This window comes from Oryctolagus cuniculus, chromosome 3 (assembly GCF_051225735.1).
Source record: "Oryctolagus cuniculus isolate XC-2025 breed Fujian yellow rabbit chromosome 3, ASM5122573v1, whole genome shotgun sequence".
NCBI classification, from domain to species: Eukaryota; Metazoa; Chordata; class Mammalia; order Lagomorpha; family Leporidae; genus Oryctolagus; species Oryctolagus cuniculus.
The window spans coordinates 141,394,616-141,415,866 of NC_142869.1; the positions used below are offsets into that span (position 1 = coordinate 141,394,616).

General features: G+C 45.1%; 1 protein-coding gene across 1 annotated transcript in view; it reads left to right on the plus strand.

The window, feature by feature from the left end:
• The window catches only part of CCDC146 (coiled-coil domain containing 146), a 205,739-nt gene that overhangs the window by 99,466 nt on the left and 85,022 nt on the right, over positions 1-21,251 (plus strand). Inside the window, exons 3-4 of the mRNA XM_002712021.6 lie at positions 17,246-17,328; positions 20,342-20,551. Of these exons, the coding sequence (XP_002712067.3) occupies positions 17,246-17,328; positions 20,342-20,551 (293 nt within the window). The remainder of the gene's footprint in view (positions 1-17,245; positions 17,329-20,341; positions 20,552-21,251) is intronic.

The window sequence follows — 21,251 nt, forward strand, 5'->3', positions numbered from 1 at the left end:
TCTGCCGCTGGCATTCTTGTGGTAAGCCCCTAAGGGAAGTACAAGACAGCTGTGAGTAAACAGTCCCAGATCTCTCTGCTCCCCCTGCGAACCTCACCAAGCACACAGAAGGGAGAGGAGCAGCTGCGAATAGGGCAGCCACCAGGGTTAAGGGACATCCACTGCTTTTCCAAGTCAAACTACCTTGCTCTGTTCCTCCTTTTACATTTGACCTGTGACATTGAAGTTGGAATGGGAGTGAATGAATCCAAGTTAAACAACATCACTGGTTTTAATGTAAGCTTAAATTGACAACAGTTTAATGAAAATTACTGACTACTTACAAGAGCCAAGCTATGAGCTAAGGCTCACTGATGACTACAGCAGGGTTTCTGTCATCGAATCATGCACAGCTCAATGAAGGAAACACATCTTTAATAACGGCGCATGATGTGTGCAAAAATAGATGCATCTAAATATATAGGAGCAGTAGAGAGAAAGAAGAAAATAATTCTGCCTGGGGGTATCACTTGAAGGAGCTGCAGGTGGTGACCAGTGAGAATTTTTTTTTTTTTTAAAAAGAGTGCTCCAAGTAGGCAAAATAGAGGGGAGAAATTGTACATTGGGAAATACAGCATGTAAAGATGTGGGATGGTTTGGGAACTATGATAGTCTTCTATTGATGTCATCACAAATGTGTTGATTTAAGCAACACAGATTTATCATCTTACAGTTCTGTAGGTCAGAGGTCCAACATGGGTCTCAGTTGGCTAAACCATAGCCAGGGCTTCATTCTTTTCTGGAGGCTTCCGGGGAGCGTTCCCCAGCTTTTAGAGGCTGTCCACGTTCCTTGGCTCACAACCAACCATCGTCCTCCATATTCAAAACTAGTCATGGTGGGTCAAGGCCTCCTCAAATCTTTGTTCCTCCTTCCTTTTCATTTCTCTAACCCCACAGGAAATAGTCTGTGCTTTTCAGGACTCATGTGATTAGAACGGGCCCACCCAGATAATTCACAATGATCTCTCCGTCTCCATATCCAAACTCTTGCTCACATCTGCAGAGTCCTCCTTACCATGTAAAGTAATATATTCACAGGTTCCAGGGACTAGGGAGGTATAGCTTGCAGAGGGGGCAGTATTCTACCTAGTCCAGGACTGATGATTGATATTACAGAGCTGAGATGGCCATGGAAGCTTAGAGAGTGAGGAAACAGGTTTGGAGAAGGTGGAGATCCTTGCATCCCTGTTAATCTAGACTTACTCCTGAAAGGGGATGGAATCCTCTGAAGGTCACTCTGCTGGGAGCAGGTAGCCCAGACCAAGATGAGAAGTTGGCTATTGCCAGAGTCTCAGTAAGAAGAATGTGGGCCGGCGCTGTGGCTCACTAGGCTAATCCTCCACCTGCGGCGCTGGCACCCCGGGTTCTAGTCCCTGTTGGGGCACTGGATTCTGTCCCGGTTGCTCCTCTTCCAGTCCAGCTCTCTGCTGTGCCCGGGAGTGCAGTGGAGGATGGCCCAAGTGCTTGGGCCCTGCACCTGCATGGGAGACCAGGAGGAAGCATCTGGCTCCTGGCTTCGGATCTGTGCAGTGCGCCAGCTGCAATGCGCTGGCCGTAGTGGCCACTTGAGGGGTGAATCAATGGAAAAAGGAAGACCTTTCTCTCTCTCTCTCTCTTTCTCTCTCACTGTCTAACTCTGCCTGTCAAAAAAAAAAATGTGGACTTGTGGACACATATGCTAGATCCTTGGTCCTGTAAACTAACTGACAATGTGTAGTTCAACAGAGTCTGAGGGTGAAATGCCCCCACAATATCAAGTTTTTCTAAACAATGGCCACAATGCCTGAATGTTGATATTACATAGTTTCAGTAAGCCGTCTTTTTGGTGTATGTGCCAGGTGTTAAGCCTTTTAGGCCTGGAAGGTGTTTATTATTCTGTAACCATAAGTGCCCGTGTCTTGCATGGCCCCTGCCTAAATGGCGCTGATCCTATAAAGAGCTGAACACCTCTGTTTGGGACTCATCAGCACATGGTGGTAGTTCCGACTGAGAGACTAAGAGACCCTAGAGAAAGTGAATAAAAAGAGAAACACCACCTTTTAGAGGGAGGGCCTAGGAAGACAACAAGAGCAAGGAGGGACCAAAGTACCATATGTCACAAACCACAGGAGGAGAGAACAGGATGATCAACATCGAAAAGTCAATATCATAAAACTGACACAGTAACACCAGAGAGTATCATTTGAATTGAATAGTTAAGAGGTTCCTGGGGTTCCTCTGCTTCCAGCCAAGATGGAGGCATAGGAGCCAGACTTACCTAGTATCATTTTCCAACTGAAAAATTGAATCAAACTATTTGAAAAAATGGCTTATATATTTTGGATGATAGGTAACAGAGTACGGTGAACCCCAGGAGAGGGGAAATCGGTGAAGTGAGCCCTACAGTTGTCCCATCTTACTACCCAGAGAGAACTTCTGGGTTACAGCATTGGGAAGGGAACCCAAACAGAGCCAGGTGGCCTTGCTGATGATTTGAGGAGGTGTGGTTTGGTGTTCATGAAGACCGAGTTGGCTAAAATATTTAGATATAAAGAGGAGAGGGCCTCACAGAACCACAGCAACGTATTGAGGATATACAAGAGTCTGCTGACCGATGCACATAGGTGAGGATGCTCCTGAGGCCAGAAGAAATACTCTCAGGAGGGAAATGTGAATACCACCCAGAGCTCACCCAGGCCAAGAATAGTTCACATTCCCATCGCCAATTTAGAAAGACCTCCATGGGGCTGGTGCCATGGCTCACTTGGTTAATCCTCTGCCTTGTGGCACTGGCATCCCATATGGGCGCCGGATTCTAGTCCCGGTTGCTCCTCTTCCAGTCCAGCTCTCTGCTATGGCCCAGGCAGGCAGTGGAGGATGGCCCAAGTGCTTGGGCCCCTGCACCTGCATGGGAGACCAGGAGGAAGCACCTGGCTCCTGGATTCGGATCGGTGCAGCACCAGCCATGGCGGCCATTTGGGGAGTGAACCAACAGAAGGAAGACCTTTCTCTCTGTCTTTCTCTCTCTCACTGTCTTAACTCTACCTGTCAAAAACAAACAAACAAACAAAAAAAGAAAGAAAGAAAGAAAGACCTCCTAACACATGGGACATTGAATAGAAACATACAGACTCAGTAGTGGGACCATTACTAGGTGGGAGATTTTAGCAAATGCTAAAAACAAGACTTGAAAGGAACAACCTATTTCCAAGTAATGGTACTCACAAAACCCAAAACTATATTAAACAACACCAGGAAAATCTGTGTAAACTTTTCAGTGTCCAACTAAAATTACCAGGCACAGGAAAATATGGCCTGTAGTGAGGAGGAAACTTATGCAATGAAACAGCCACAGAAGTGGAGTTAGTGGACATGGACATTGGAAGAACCGCTGTAAATATTTAGTAGTTCAGGAAACAGAGGAAAGAATGAAACTAATGACAAGTGAAAGCTCTAAAAAGACTCGAACAAACTTACAAAGATGAAAGGTAAAATATCTGAGATTTTAAAATTACCGGATGAAAATTAACAGTAGATTAGATACTAAAGAGAAAGGTTAGTGATCTTCAAGATTTGGCAGTAGAAAAATTCAGATGACGGAAATGAACAGAACATCAGCGATCTGTGGCTATCAACTAACCAAATGTAACAGTGAGCATAAGAAGGCAGGAAGTGCAGACAAAAATCCTAGAAGAAATAATTCCTGAAAATGTTTTCAAATATGAAAAACACTAATAAACCTGCAGATCCAAAATTTTGAACTCTAAAGCTGAAGAAAACCACACCAGGACACATCATAACCAAATCTACTGAAAACACAGTGATGAAGAGAAAAATCTCATCATCAGTCAGATAACTGAGGAAGTCCTTGGTCCGTGTGCTGATTTGGTGGCATCCTGACATTGGGTTAGTGTGGGTTGGTGATGATTGGGAGGTGAAGGGCAGCCAAGAGCAGAGATGGGAGGTGCAAGGGAGAGGATGATTGGATGGGAACATTCATTGGGAGTACAACCTCTGAAGTGGATTTTGTTTTGTTTTTTAAATGATTAAGATGAACAAATTTATAAGTTGAGGATAAGAATAAAACAGCTGACACTGATTCAGCCTTTATTTGTGTGCCAAGATACTGCACTAAACCCTGCACATACGTTGATCCATGTTATCTTGGTCTCGTGAAATGGTGACGACTTTCATCTTTTGCAACTAAAGAAACCAAGGCACAGACCGGGTCAACATGACTCCTAGTTACATAGTTAAAAAGTAGCAGAACTGGAATTCAAGCCAAAGTCCACTCGTGATGTCCTTGAGTAGCATTCTAGGCGGAGGCAGGATAAAGGGAGAAGGTAGGACTGATGACTTATTTGAGAGCATGGTGGATGGGCTGGCCTTACCCAGGAGGAAAGGAATACTTCGTTGTCAAGATCTGGGGAAAGAAAGTAAGGATGAGTGTCCCTGTAGATAAGTGGACCCTGCGATGTAGAGGATGAGTTGGGTGACCTCGTTTGCTCTGGTGGATGAGGCATGGGGGGAAATGGAAGTTCGTTAGAACAACTAAGGAGAATGTTGAAGGAGTGAGGAAGCAGGGTTGAGAGCTTGGTTGCATTTGGAAACCACTCCAAGTAGCTACGTTGTTTATTTCTGGTGGTGAAAGGGAAAGGAAGATAGAGAGGATTTCTGACTTAAAGTTTGCCTTGCTTCTCAAAGCATGCCAGGTGTTTGGTGAGAATGAGGCCAAATCAGCAGGTGATGTCCACAAAGCCACAAGCACGGGGCGGGGTACTAGCCATGGCTGCTTGGACCAGTCCGGGTTCCCCACACAAGCACTTAATTGTTCCCTCGGCCGACTCCCTTCCAGAGAATTCACTTGGAAAGAGCTCTTGCTGAGCTCTGACTTTCCTTGGACTGGGCTAGGATTTCCATTTTTGACATTTTTTCCATATTGTTACATGTCATCCATGAATCACGAACTCTTGTTAAACTTTTAGCTCTAGAGTAAATGTTTCCTTCCAGTCACAATCACCAACAAGGCGATTCAGTAACACAAGCATCTATTGTGCAGCCGTGTTTATGAACTTCTGACATTATATCTAACCTTTCACTGTGTACACTCCTTGACAAGTTCAGATTGGCCTTTAGGCTGCATTTGTTAGATGGTGCATTTTTAAAACATGACAGACTGGTTTCTATACCCATTTGTATCATGTGGTATGAAAATGCCACCCTGTTTTCCATGTCTGGTACTGCTCATCACTGAAGCATTTTCATCTCGTAGGGCTGATGCTAACATTTCTCAACAGAGGGGGACCTGCTTAAAGAGACACTTTACACCTTCGCAGAAAAGTCTTTCTGATTCACATCCCAATTCTGATTTTTTTGCTTTTAAGGAGGGTGAAATCCAGTCTTCGCAGTTGGTCTACTTTTAAGAGAAATTTACTTTTAGTAGAGGAGACCAGATCACAAAGCTTACCACCTTCTCTCTGGACATTTCTGACTTAACCCCTGATTTCTGAAGAAACTGCAGAGACCTTTCTGGTGTTTTGCCTGGTCAGCTCTCTTCACGTGTCCCTTAGACACCAAAGGACAGTGGAGTGATGGGGACAAGAAACAGGAAAGGAAATTTCCCAGCTTTTCTGCTTTTTCTGTGGCCATAAAACCTGCCAGCATTCCTGGCCTACCTGCCATTAGACTTCAAACCATTGCTGTTAAAGATGAGACTCTGAGAGGCCGACATTGTGGCATAGCGGCTAAGCTGCCACCTGCAATGCGGGCATTCCATGTGGGCCCTGGTTCAATACCAGGCACTCCATTTCAGACCCGCTCCTTGCTAATGCACCTGGGAAAGCAGCAGACAATGGCCCAAGTGCTAGGGCCCTGCTACCCACATAGGAGACCTGAAAGAAGGTCAGGCTCCTGGCTTCATATCGACCCAGCTCCAGCTATTTGGGGGAGTGAACCAGCAGATGGAAGATTCTCTCTCCTTTTTCTCTCTCTTCTCTTTCTCCTTCTCTTTTTCTCTTTCTCTTTCTCTCCTCCCCCTTTCAAATCCTTTCTTTTAAAAAAACAAATGTATCTTTTAAAAAACAAAAAAAGATGAGGCTATGAGGAGCTGGTGTAGCACAGTGGGTTACACCACCACCTGCTGCCCTGGCATCCCAGACTGAGTGATAGAGAGGCAGAGACAGAAAGGGATCTTCCATCCATTGGTCCATTCCCCAAACGGCCTGTGACAGTTGAGACTGAGTCAGCCCAGAGCCAAGAACCTGGAACTCCATCCGGGTCCTCCACATGCGTGGCAGGCACCCAGGCAGTTGGGCCGTGTTCCACTCCTTTCCCAGACACTTGGTCAAGGAGCTAGATCAGAAGTGGAGCAGCTGAGACTCCAACTGGCTCAACAATACACTATCCAGCATCTCAGGTGGTGGCTTAACCCACTGTGCCACGACGTTGCTTCGAGTATATTTTTTTAATTTTTTATTTATTTGACAGAGTTAGAGAGAGAGAGAGAGACAGAAAGGTTTTCCTTCCATTGGTTCACTCCCTAAATGGCTGCTACGGCTGGCGCTGCACCAATCCGAAGCCAGGAGCCAGGCACTTCCTCCTGGTTTCCTATATGGGTGCAGGAGTCCAAGCACTTGGGCCATCCTCCACTGCCTTCCCAGGCCACAGCAGAGAGCTGGACTGAAAGAAGAGCAACTGGGACTAGAATCGGCACCCATATGGGATGCCGGCACCACAGGTGGAGGATTAACCAAGTGAGCCATGGCACCAACCCCTCAAGTATATTTTAATAGCCTTTTGTTAAAAAAAAAAAAAGTGTGTTGCATTGGGAAAAATTAGAAAATGCAGGTAAGTAAAATTCAAAACATAAAAGCAACACGTTCGTAGCACCCACAGAGCAGCAGTGTAACACCTTTGCTCTGGTCCTGCTGAATCTCTCTACCTATTTATACTTTTGTGTGAAATAAGACTACATTCTTGCTTTCTGCCACAACCAGATGTCCCAACTTCACTTTGTGTCTTCCCTGCACCAGACCTGAGATCTGTCCTTTCTCTAACACATGGGTTTTCATAGTGAGAGAAGATATTAAACCCGCAGTGTGGGTGTTAACATGCTCACTGTTGCTGATGTGCCATTGTTTCTAGACTGTTCTATCAGACAAAGAGGAGCTGCCTTTTTTTCTTCAGAATTTTGTATTAAAAACAAAATTTAGTATTTTTCTATGGAGTATTTTTTTAACTTTTATGTAATAAATATAAATTTCCAAAGTACAACTTTTGGGCCGGCGCCGCGGCTCACTAGGCTAATCTTCCGCCTTGCGGCGCCGGCACACCAGGTTCTAGTCCCGGTCGGGGCATCGGATTCTGTCCCGGTTGCCCCTCTTCCAGGGCAGCTCTCTGCTGTGGCCCGGGAGTGCAGTGGAGGATGGCCCAGGTGCTTGGGCCCTGCACCCCATGGGAGACCAGGAAAAGCACCTGGATCCTGCCATCGGATCAGCGCCGTGCGCCAGCTGCAGTGCGCTGGCAGCGGTGGCCATTGGAGGGTGAACCAACGGCAAAGGAAGACCTTTCTCTCTCTCTCTCTCTCTCTCTCTCTCTCACTGTCCACTCTGCCAGTCAAAAAATTAAAAAAAAAAAAAAAACATAAAACAAAGTACAACTTTTGGATTATAGTGGCTTTTCCCCCCATAACCTCCCTCCCACCCACAACCATCTCATCTCCCATGGAATATTTTTTTTAATACATTATCATGTTTTGGTGAAATTTAGTATTTTCCAAATAATATCACCTTTGTCTTCAGATAGGTTAGTAGCTCCAGTATCTGAATCCAGCAATAAGGGCATCCTTTGAAGAATTCTAGGATTAACTAGTAATTCCTTAATCATGGAAGAGAATGCAAAAATCTCAAGTCAAAATGAAATAGGCAAGGGGCCGGCGCTGTGGCTCTCAGCTGTGCTGTCAGCTACCTTTGTTGTTAGAGTCAACCAGCAAGACTCAGAACATTACCTTCTGCATTAAAGATTTGAACTCTGGGATTCCAGACACTGGCTGTTATCTTTTACTCACCATGATCCGTGATGACATCAGCATTCACATGATCTGCTGATACATCTTCAACTCTCTCAGTTCCTCTGCTCCTGTTCTCAAATGAACTTGTCCTTTAACTCTGATTAAGCCATGGTCATACTCATGGCTTTTTTGCTGCCTGTAATTAAAACCCCTGACAATTTCAGGTTTTCTTTTTTCCAGTTTGTTTTATTTTGTTTAAGGAATACAACTTCATGCATTTAATATGTACAAATTTGAGAACATGGTGATTCTTCCTCCCCACACCTCCCTCTCACCCATACTCCCACATTTATTCCTCCTCCCTCTTCCTTTCCCATTCTTATTTTTTACAGAGATCAATTTTCAGTTAGTTTTGTACTCATAAAATTAACCCTATACTCTGTAGAGAGTTCACTGAATATTTTGAAGAAAAAAGAAAAAACAAGAAAAACATTGTTTCTCAATAGTCAAGGAAAGAGCTATTCAAAATCATCATATCAAGGTGTCAATTTTGTGCCTATAGATTACCTTTTAAGTACTCCATGAGTTGCCACAGAACAGAGAGACCATATGGTGTTTGTCTTTTTGTGGCTGGCTTATTTCACTAAATATAATGGTTTCTAGTTGCATCCATTTTGTTGCAAATGACAGCATTTCATTTTATTTTAACTGTTGTGTTTTCCATTATATATATATATACATATACATATATATATACATATATATATACATATACATATATATATACACACACCATAATTTCTTTATCCGGTCTTCAGTCGATGGACATATGAGTTGGTTCCATATCTTACTGTTGTAAATTGAGCTGAGATGACATGGGGGTACAGATAACTCTTTCATATGTTGATTTCATTTCCTTTGGACAGATTCTCAGGAATGGGATGGCTAGGACATATGGTAGGTCTATATTCAGATTTCTGAGATATCTTCCATAATGGTTGTACCAGTTTACATTCTCACCAACAGTGGATTAGGGTACCTTTTCCCCCACATCCTCACCAACCAGCATTTGTTGTTTGTTGATTTCTGTATGAGAGCCATTCTAATGGGGTGAGGTGAAACCTTATTGTGGTGTTGATTTGCATTTCTCTGACAGCTAGCAATCCTGAGCATTTTTTCATGTGTCTATTGGCCATTTGAATTTCCTCTCTTGAAAAATGTCTGTTCGGGTCCAATGCCCATTTCTTGACTAGGTTGTCTTGTGGTTCTTGAGTTTCTTGAGCTCTTTGTAGATTCTGGAGGTTAGTCCTTTATCAGTTACATAGTTTGCAAATATTTTCTCCCATTCTCTCAGTTATCTCTTCATTTTTCTAAGTGTTTCTTTTGCAGTACAGAAGCTTCTCAGTTTGATGTAATCCCATTTGTTGATTTTGGTTTTGATTGCCTCTGCTTCTGGGGTCTTTTCCAAGATGTCTTTCCCTGTGTTAATGTCTTATAGAGTTTCCCCAATGTTCTCTAGTAATTTGATGGTATCATGTCATAGATTTAGGTCTCTTAAACAATTTTGAGTGGATTTTTGTGTAAGGTATAAGGTAGGGGTCTTGTTTCTTACTTTTGTGTGCAGAGATCCAGTTTTCCCAGAACCATTTGTTGAAGAGACTGTCTTAGCTCCAGGTGTTGATTTTAGCTCCTCTGTCAAAGATAAGTTGATTGTAGACATGTGGATTAATTTCTGGGATTTGTATTCTGCTCTGTAGATATGTTCTACATATCTGTTTTTGTTCTGTGTTGATTATAGCTGCTCTGAGGTACATCTTGAGGTCTGGTATTGCAATTCTTCCAGTTTAGTTTTTATTGTTTAATATTGCTTTAGCTACTTTGGGTCTTTTGTGTTTCCATATGAATTTTAGCATCATTTTTTCCAGATCTTAGAATAACGTTGTTGGTATTTTGATTGGGATCACATTGAATCTTTAGATTTCTTTCGATAGTATGGACATTTTGATGATGATGATTCTTCCAATCCATAAACATGAAATATTTTTCTACATTTTATGTCTTCTATTTCTTTAATATTTTTAAATTTTCATCATAGAGATTTTTGACATTCTGATTAGGTTTATTCCAAGGTATTTAAATTTTTTCTAGCTACTGTGAATGGGATTGATCTTAGAAATTCTTTCTCAGCCATGACATTGTCTATGTATATAAAGACTATTGATTTTTGTGTATTGATTTTATATCCCCCTACTTGGGTTCTCTCTATATATAGAATCATGTCATCAGCAAATAGGGATAGTTTGATTTCTTGAGGAACTTCTTAAAAATCATGAGTTCATACTTGTACTTACATCTCAGTTTTAACTTGTCAGCATTTTCACTCATTTCTTTGATTTTACAACTGTGTATCTTTTCCCTTACTCTGAAAATCTTGGTTTCTAATCTACTTACATTTTAAAATTTTTGTTCACTTATCAAGTTTGTATCAAAAAATGCATGCTTTTTGAGTGTTTTCAATGCTCTGTAGTATATAAAGATTTGTGTGATAACTTAAGAACATTCCCATTCACCAAAAAAAAAAATCCTGTGCTTGTTAACAGCCACCATATCTGCTGGCAACCACTGAATCCACTTTCTGTCTCTATAAATTTGCCTCTTCTGGATATCTCATAAAGATGTAATAAAACACTGTTCTCTTTCACTTAACATAGTAATTTCAAGCTTGATCCATGTTGTGACACATATGAAAACTCCATCCGTTTTTTGTTTTTTTATTTTTTTGTTTTTGGCTAAAGGTTCCACTGTGTGGATGACGTTTTGTTTGTCCATTCATCAACTGATAGGCATACAGGTTGATTCCTGTTCTGACTATTACAAATGATACTACATAAACATTCATGTCCATGTGTATGTGCAAACATGTATTTTCAATTTGCAAGGACGTACTCTTCATTTTTTTTCTTGTGGATTTGAGTTATTGTCTGATGCTACTTTATTTCACAATCCTAAAGAATTTGATTTAGCATTTCTTCTAAGGCATATCTGCCAGCAATGATTCTTTCCATTTTTGGTTTATCTTGAAATGTCTTTATTTTCCCTTCATTTTGGAGGCATACTGTTGATGAATAAATTCTTGGCTGGCACACTCTTTCTCTGTCTCTCCATCACTTTGAGTTTGTCATTCCGCTGCTTTCTGACCTCCACAGTTTTAGGTGAGAAGTCACTTGTTGCTCTTGTTATTCCCTTGTACATAATGAGCTATGTTTTTTCTTGATTTTCTTCCTGCCTTCAAGAATTTCTCTCTATCTTTGTCTTTCAACAGTTTGACTATGCATGTGTCTGGGTCGGAATATCATTTTGCTTATAGGGCTTGGTGGAATTCATTGAGCTCTTGCAGGATTGATGTTTTTCACTACATTTGTAAAGTTTTCTTCATTCCTCTCTCTGGTTCCCCCATTACATGTCAATTTGTGTATTTCACAATTTCAATTTGTGTCTCATTTCTTTTGAGGATGTGTTCATAAGTCTTCATACCTTTTCTCTTTCTCTTCTTCAGATTATAAGAAAGAACTTCAAAAAGCTCATGGAAAATGGAATTAAAATATGATTATTTTGGTGCAAAACTCTTTGGAAATCCATGCATGGTTTTTCATAATATGAACTTTTCTCTGAACCTTTTGAAGACCTTTCTTATGCTATGTACTGGCCTATCCTCAAAGGCACTGATTTTTCTGCTGACTTAAATCTACTGTTGAGCTCCTCCAGTGAAATTTTCAGTTATTGTAATTTTCTAATTAGGAATTTCAACTTGACTCCTTAAAAATTTCTCCTTATTAATATTCTCTATTTGATGAATAGCCAGCATTCTCTTCTTTAATCTTTTTTAAAGATTGATTGATTGATTGATTGATTTGAAAGGTAGAGTTACAGAGAGGCAGAGGTAGAGAGAGAGAGAAAGAAGCCTTCCATCCACCAGTTCACTCCCCAGATGGCCACAACGGCCAGAGCTGCACTGATTGGAAGCCAGGAGCCTCCTCCAGGTCTCCCACATGGGTGCAGGGGCCCAAGGATCTGGGCCATCTTCTACTGCTTTCCCAGGCCACAGCAGAGAGCTAGGTCAGAAGTGGAGTATCCGGGACATGAACCAGTGCCCAAATGGAATGCTGGCACTGCAGGCAGCAACTTTACCTGCTATGCCACAGTGCCAGCCCCTGCATCTATTACTTTTAATAGATGTTCTACACTCTAGATAAAGTCAAAAGCAGGGCTTCAGAGCTGCAAGTCTTCACAGCTTTCTCAGTCCCCAGCCTATGTCTCTGAGCAGGAGCTGGGGACATGGGAAGCTCTCCTCTTTCTAGTTTGCCCTCCCCAGAGTCTCCCCATAGAGCAGGACACTGGGATTAGGGATGGCCACTACTGAACAGCTGCAGCCACCCACCTGCTAAAACTCCTCCACAGCACAGAGCTGCAGCAGGGGGATGAGTGCTGGTGTTCTCTAAGCTGTCCCAACCACCTGGAAGATCTTCAGCAACTGCAAAGTGGGAGAGACAGGCACTTACTTCACTGGCTGCCATGCCTGCCCTGAACAGATCTGCAACACAGAGCTAGGGGTGATGGGTGCTGCTCACAGACCAAGTGCCACAGTTTCTCACTGTTGTTACTGAGTGTCAGCAGATTTTGTTGAATAAATTCCCTCAACTTCTTGCATACTCTTAAATCTATTTCCAAAGTCTCTAAAACAATTGTCCTAGATTGTTTTGATCAGTTTAACTAATGTTTGAGAGAGAGAATTTATCAAACTGTTCACATCATTGTTGTTGTCTGGTCTCCAGGAAGTGGCCAGCAATTTGTAACTCTATTTAATTTATAATACAAAGGCGATAGTTGCAAAATACATTTAGTTACTAAAAATAAAACTACCTGTAGTCATTGATTCTGCTAACTCATATTCTGGGGTGTGAATCAGGGGGTGGAAATTCTCTCCCTCTCTGCCTTTCCAGTACCTATTTTAAAAGCTACATATGCATTTTAAAGTTGTCACATGATCATCTTTTAAGAGGGAGGCAGAGCATCCTCAAAGGTCCTGAAGATCCTGTTCACCACCTTTCATCCATGGGTGCCATTGGGGATGTGGGGGTTGGAACCCAGGCCTGGCACCCATGGGTGGCCTCCATGAAAGATCCCCAAGACCTGCTCAGAGAAGAAGAGATGGCCTTCTGATGCAATGAACCCTTTTCTACTTTGAATTGGGTAGAAAGACCAGTGAGTGAAGCCAACACATGTGACACCAGCATCCTATGTGGAGCACTTATTCGAGTCCTGGCTGCTCCGCTTCCTTTGCAGCTCCCTGCTAATGCATCTGGGGAGGCAGAAAAAGATGGCTTGAGTACTTGGGCCCCTGCCAACCACATGGGAGATGATGGAGTGCCAGGCTCCTGGCATTTGCAGCCATTTAGAGAGTGAACCAGTGGATGAAAGATCTCTTTCCCTCTCTCTCACCCCCACCCCCGTAACTCTGCCTTTCAAATAAATGAATGAATGAATATATATATATATATATATATATATTTTGACAGGCAAAGTGGACAGTGAGAGAGAGAGACAGAGAGAAAGGTCTTCCTTTGCCGTTGGTTCACCCTCCAATGGCCGCCGCAGCCAGTGCACTGCGGCCGGCACACCACGCTGATCCGAAACCAGGAGCCAGGTGTTTCTTCTGGTCTCCCATGGGGTGCAGGGCCCAAGCACTTGGGCCATCCTCCACTGCACTCCCGGGCCACAGCAGAGAGCTGGCCTGGAAGAGGGGCAACTGGGACAGAATCCAGCGCCCTGACAGGGACTAGAACCCAGTGTGCCAGTGCCGCAGGTGGAGGATTAGCCTATTGAGCCATGGCACCGGCCTGAATATATATTTTTAAAAGGCCATGAAACCCCACCATGTAGACCCCGCCCTTTGCCTGTCATCAGTTGAACTCATTTATGTGCCAATGAATATGAGCAGTGCACTGGGCACCTGCCTGTGTCTGGGGTTCTACCCAGGCTGAGGACACAGTGAAGATCAAGGTAACCCAGGCCCTTTCCTCATGAGGCCTCTATGTTAGGTGGGGACATCATTTTTTCCATCACACAGTGAATGTATTGCAGATTACAATGTTTTTTTTATTTTATACATAGTTTAATTTTAGCCCATTTGATACTCTAGCAGCAAACATACAATCATTTTTTTAACTTTTATTTAATGAATATAAATTTCCAAAGTACAGCTTATGGATTACAATGCCCCCCCCATAACTTCCCTCCCACCTGCAACCCTCCCCTTTCCCTCTCCCTCCCCCTTCCATTCACATCAAGATTCATTTTCAATTCTCTTTATATACAGAAGATCAGTTTAGCATATATTAAGTAAAGATTTCAACAGTTTGCACCCACATAGAAACACAAAGTGAAAAATACTGTTTGAGTACTAGTTATAGCATTAAATCACAATGTACAGCACATTAAGGACAGAGATCCTACATGAGGACTAAGTGCACAGTGACTCCCGTTGTTGACTTAACAAATTGACACTCTTGTTTATGGCATCAGTAATCACCCTAGGCTCTTGTCATGAGTTGCCAAGGCTATGGAAGCCTTTTGAGTTCACCAACTCTGATCATATTTAGACAAGGTCGTAGTCAAAGTGGAAGTTCTCTCCTCCCTTCAGAGAGAGGTACCTCCTTCTTTGATGACCTGTTCTTTCCACTGGAATCTCACTCGCGGAGATCTTTCATTTAGGTTTTTTTTTTTTTTTTTTTGACAGAGTGTTTTGGCTTTCCATGCCTGTAATACTCTCATGGGCTTTTCAGCCAGATCCGCGTGCCTTAAGGGCTGATTCTGAGGCCAGAGTGCTGTTTAGGACATCTGCCATTCTATGGGTCTGCTGTGTATCTCACTTCCCATGTTGGATCATTCTCTCCCTTTTTTATTCTATCAGTTAATATTTGCAGACACTAGTCTTGTTTATGTGATCCCTTTGGCTCTTAGTCCTATCATTATGATCAATTGTGAACAGAAATTGATCACTGGGACTAGTGAGATGGCATTGGTACATGCCACCTTGATGGGATTGAATTGGAATCCCCTGGTATGTTTCTAACTCTACCATTTGAGGTAAGTCAGCTTGAGCATGCAGATTACAATATGTAATGTGTTAGGAAGTATAAAGTTCTTGGTGGGGAGGGACTATGTGCTATGGGTGTCTCCTTTAGCTCTGGAAGACAGAGACAGCTTTTGCATGAATCAAAGGCACGGTGAAAAAGACTTGGAGTGAAGTGGGGGGAACATGAAGAATGACCGATGCAGAGATCTGGGAGAAAGAGTTATGCATTTCTGGAGGTGAGGGCGGTTGGTGTGGAAGTAGCACTGTGAGCTTCAAGAAGGGGCTGTGAAAGGAGGCTTGGAGGGAGCCAAGTCATGCAAGACCCCAGGGCCTTGAATTTTACCCCACTTGAAGAGTTTTAGGCACCTAGGATGTCATTACTTTTTAAATTTTTTTAATATATTTATTTGAGGTGGAAAGAGACAATGAGAGACACCCACAGAAAGACCAACAGAAAGACTAAGATGAATAAATAAATCTCTCTTCCACTGGCTCATTCTCTAAATGCCTGCAATGGCCAGGGCTGGGTGAGACTGAAGCCAGAAGCCAGGAGCACAATCCAGGTCTCCCACATGGGTGGCAGGGACTCGGCTGTCTGAGCCATCACCTGTTGCTTCCTAGGTTGGGTATGCATTACCGGGAAGCTGGAACCAGGAATGGAGGCGGGACTCAAACCCAGCCACTCTGTTGTAGGATGTCTCAACTTCTGGGCCAGACACCCACCCCTTGTTTGGTTCTTAAAACAACCTTCAGGGAAAGTAGACAGGGGCTGTCCCTGAACGGATGCAGGGGTGGGGGCCAGCAGAGCCAGTGAGGGTTTGTGGTGGTCCAGCTGAGCTGGTATGACTTGGACAAGTGGGCCAGGGAGTGCAGAGCCCACTATCGGGACTGAAGAAAGTAAGAACACAGCACGGTGGCAAACACACAGCTTTCCTTGGGTTCTATGTGTGGGCACTTTGTCACTAGTAATCCAGTTGAAGTCCAACCTAATATGAGCATTCATGGCCTATGGCTGTAATGAGGTAGAACGGTGGCGTTTGCTGTGTTAGATGTCTACTAATTAACTGTCACCAGTGCAGAGAGTAAGGCAGAGGCTCTCTCATTAGTAATGGAAAAGGAGCGAGGAGCACTTCCTCGTGTGCTGGGTCACCTTTCCTTGCTGCTGTGCCAGGGGAGGCAGTGGCAGCCACGTGAGGGAAGTGATGGTGGGCTTCTGCAGCCGGGCCACCTGGATTTAAATCCCCACGCTGTTTTCAATTATCTCTGTAATCTCAAGCAAATTACTTAACTCACCTGAACTGTACCTTCGAGTGGAGATAAGAATCCCTACCCCATACCACATTTTTGAGGATGAAATAACTGACGTATGACACTTGCACATAATAGACGCTCAATTTTTCCTTCTCTTGATTTACAAATGACCAGCCTGGCAGTTTACACCGGTTTAGTTGCTTGCTGAACTTGGAGGTGTTTTCCGCAACTGGAAGAGTTTAACTCAGTGCCCTCAATTTATAGATGTAGGAGTCACAAGTCCAGAGAGGTGAAAAGACCACGGAGTTTCCTGAACTACAACTGTTTTCTTTAAAAAATGTATTGATTTGAAAGGCAGAGTGCCAGAAAGAGAAAGAGGGAGAGTTGTCATCTGCTGCTTCACTCCCAAAATGGCCGTAACAGCTGGGTCTGGGCCAGACTGAGACCGGGAACCTGGAACTCCATCTGGGTCCCCTGCATGGCTGGAAAGGCCCCAAGTACTTGGTCTGTTCTCTGCTGCTTTCCCAGGTGCATTAACAGGGAGCTGGATTGGAAGTGAAGCAGCCAGGACTAGAACTGGCACCCACATGGGAATGCAAGTGTCGCAGGCAACAGCTTAACCCACTTGTGCCGCATCGCCGGCTTTGTAGAACTGTTTTCTCTAAACACTCAGTGTCTTTTGTAATGAATCACATTGCCTCGTGTGTCTCCTCTCTAATTTCAAACTGAAAGCTTTGTGACATCTACTTATATCTCTCTAAGTACCCACTTTGTCTTCTGCCCCAGCCTACAGATGACAATGGCTAATCGGAACCTTCTGTTCTCTTTACTAGTTACATGCTACGGGAAAGCTGCATGGGACCAGAATGGCGGAGTTAAAGGCCAAGTACACCTTCCTGCACGACACGGTGATGAGGTATGCCATTTGCCAGTGTGCAGGCATCTCTCGTCAGACCTATGAGGGACTTGTCTTCAGGTTCCCCCTAAAAGCAGACTCGGAGGCAAGGGGCTGGGTTCAAGTGCTCTGAGAAAGGAGAAAGAGAGCATTATGAGAGGCTGGGGGAGACAGACCAGAGAGGGAGGCATCCAGCGAGGGGTGGATTCCTCTGTGGGTTTCCACTGTGGGGTCTCACAGAAGGCCCCCCGAGGGACTGTGTGTAAGACACCTGCAACTCTGCCAGCAGCGGGGGCGTGGGGGGCAGGGGACTGGGGTGTTTGTCCTGTAATCTCCACCCCTCATTGGTTAAGGATTGCCCTGGGGGGACATGAGCTCCTGGCATTTCAACCTGCTCCTTCCAGAAGCCAAACAAATCCCTGTGGTCAGGGACAGCCCTCAAGAAAGGGACCCAGGTCTGTGGGGTAACCAACCACCAAAGTCGCAGGTGGATGGGGGTGTTTGGTGGTGCGTGCTGTGGGATCCTCCTGCAGGACTCCTCTCGTCTTCTCACCTCGAGCTGTGGATTCTGTGGCAACCCTGGCTTATGTCTTCTGAGACAACTGTCTACTTCTCACCTCTTCCTGCTACCCCCAGTAACTCGCCTTGCCCAAGTCCAAGTCAGCAGCAGGTTGGAAGAACAGGTTTCCAGAGAACAGAGTGACAAGCTTTTAGAATGCCTGCTGAGTCGTTGGGAACCAAGGGGGCAGGGGAGTGAACAAACAAGGAGAAACCCTGTCGTATTGCTGGTCCTTAACACGCACGGCCCTGCCTTCTGTCGCCACTTGCAATTCTCAAGATAGGGTGATGTAGGGGCTGTAGATGGAAAGGTCTAGAGTAACCTCTGCAATTACTTCTCACTGCTTAGCTGGGAGAAAGCCCCATGCAGGTTCAGGGCATGCTTCGGAGCTGCTTTGCAGATCAAGGCACACCGCAGGGCTTCCCGCCTTGTGGACAGCTCTTACCTAGAGCCCAGTGGGGCTTTGCAGGGTGCTCTGACTTCCCTTCCTCCTCCCCAGCCCACAGCTCAGCAGTGCAATGACAAAGAGCAATGCATGACCAAGGCTGTGTTGTTATTGCTTCCTGCTTCCATGCTATGTTGCAAAACCACTGCTTTCCTTCCGCTATATCTCACCTCCATTTCACTCCTTAGCTCTTGCTCTGGCTACCACGAATGCCTGCCACTCTCTCACTCCCACTGCCTGGAGGGAGAGAAAGGCACAATAGAGACCAGAATTACGGGACTGAATCCAAATGAGTTCACCTCAGAAACCATGAGCTTCACTCCATTTTTCCATGAGCTTAATTTTTTTTAGTTTGAGAGAAATACAGAGAAAGACAGAAAGAGCACCCATCTGCTGGTTCCCTCCCTAAATTCTCACAATGGCCCGGGCTGGGCCCAGGCTGAAGCTAGAAGCCAGGAACTCAGTCCAGGTCTCCCACGCAGATGGCAGGGACCCAGTTATCTGAGCCATCACTGCTGCCTCCCAGGGTCTGCGTTGGCAGGAAGCTGGAGTCTGGGGCCAGAGACAGAAAATCAAACCCAGGCACTCTGATGGGGATGCTGGCATCTTAACCGATCCTCACTGCTAGGCCAAATGCCTGCCTCTCCATAAACTTTTTATGGTGCTCTCATGTCTCACGTACATGAGGACAAACTGCCATTTGATATCTGGCTGGGACCCTCACCAGCCTGCCTTCCTCTCTGTGGGAAAACAGGCGCTGGGGCTCAAGCCAATGCCTTTCCATTCCAAGAGTTGGTCCAATAACTTTGGATTTACAAAGGATGTTAGCTTTCAAGGAAACTGAGTTGCAAGGGAGTGGCTCCAGCTTCCATTAATGAGAATGATATGTGCTGGCGTTGCTTTAGCTGCTACTTTTGCTGCCTTGTTCCTGACACAGGCCTTGCAACACATGACAGCCCAATAAATGTCTTCCTAAATGCATGGAGCAGATGATGTGCTACAGCCGGGGGAACCAGGCAGAGCTGGTAACTGTAGTTGAGACAGGCCTGGTCCCAGTGTTGGGCGTCTCTGCAAATGGGCTGAAACCTGAAGGTTTCTCTCAGTGTGGAACCTCGATAGGGCGTACACAGCAAAAGAGAATGCTGGCTTTCAAACAGGAAATGGCCAGGGCTTCCCCTGCGTAGGAGAGCGAGCTGATGTGGGGGTTTCTGAGAGAGATGAATCATGGTCACTGGGAAGGCTGAGCCTGCAGTCTACAGAAGCTCTAGGAGATGCTGGCCATTGCAGCCAGGCCAGTGTCTGTGGCCCTTCAGATCTGTTTCCACCAGATGCTTAGCCCCTTTCCCAAATGGGCGCAAGGCCAGAGAACATAATGGCTCATGGGAATCCCCCGCACTGTGAGTCGAGTCCAGCTCCAGCCAGGTGTTAAAGTTAGCCTTAGAAATTTGGAAAACCAATCGATGTCTGTGATTTTATGGGGACAGCTTTCTTCCTCATTCCCTAGCTAAAGTACCATTAGAAAAGTTTCTTTGTTAGTTCTCCCAGGGGGAAAAAAGGATTTCCTAAAATCACATCAGAAAGCCAGGGCTGCTGAGGAGGTTCTGGGGTGGGGAGGTTGAGGGGAAACCTGTGGTCTCATCACCTTCCCCCTACCTTGCGAGTCATGATTATTCTTCAAAGTGAAAATCGCATGTCCCATTGAATTTAATCCTTTCTCGGCCATTTCCCACTGTCTGGACCTGGACATTGGGGATAGCACTTGCTGCCTGGTGTTCCAGCCACCTGTCGCCATCTGTCCCTCTCAGCTACATGTGAGCCAACATGGTGAGGCCAGGAGCTGACCTTCATCCATCTTCAACCCCTAAGCATCTCACTTGGCATAAAACATCACTCAGTTGGACTGGACCCTGGAGTGGGGAGCAGCTGTGGACATGGTCCCTGTCCTCCTTGCTGGGTCCCTGCAGGGGCCACCAAGTGTACTGAGGGTGCACACTTGTCACCATGCACATCCCTGTCTTCCCATAACCCAGCTCGCAGGAGTCCGAGGTCCGGCTGCTGCAGAACGCCAAGCGGTTCACCGAGCAAATCCAGCAGCAGCAGTTCCACCTGCAGCAAGCGGACAACTTTCCGGAAGCGTTCTCCACAGAGGTGTCCAAAATGAGAGAACAGCTGCTCAAGTATCAAAACGAGTTCAACGCTGTGAAGGAAAGAGAGTTCCACAATCAGTACAGGTTGAAAAGGTGAGTGCAGGGTTGGGACTAAGATAATGGAGTAGGGAGGGAGCTAGCTGCCCTAGTCTAGGAGAAGATAGTTTAAAGAAAGTGTAGAGAGTGCAGTCTCAGGGAAGAGTTAGGGAGAAAACAGCAGGGGAAACTCTATGTAAATTGGAGGGTCACAGTGGACCTACACGGAGGGTGGGACATGCACAACTCAGGACTCCAGCAGCTGAGAGCCTCTGTACCAGCATTGGAGAGTGAAGCAAGGCAATACTGCAGCAGCCCAAGCCACTGGTGAAAAAGCTGCAGGAAGAGCCTAGAGGGAGTCCAGCTTGGAGCCCCGTAGGGGATAGTGTACCTGCCAAACTAGAGGAGAAAAAAGAACGGGGGAGGCATGTTTCTCTCTCCCCAGTTACCCTACAACTCTGTCCTGTAACAAACTGATAGAGAGCAGGTGCCATTATGGACATACACAGCAGCTCCACCAGCTCATATCCGCATGCAGCAACCAGCCAAGCGGAGACTTCTAGTCTGGTGGGGAGAACAGACGGGGCTGGGTACTCGTGATTGGGAAGCTTGTGTGCCAAGACTGTGAAAACACTGAGGCCATGTGGGAAGACTGGGGGTGTGGCTAGGACTTTGGGCAGTCACTGTGTGAGGCTCCACATGATCTGGACTCCCTGGTTACCTAGTGAGGGACATTGCTGGGGAATCTGAGGCTACA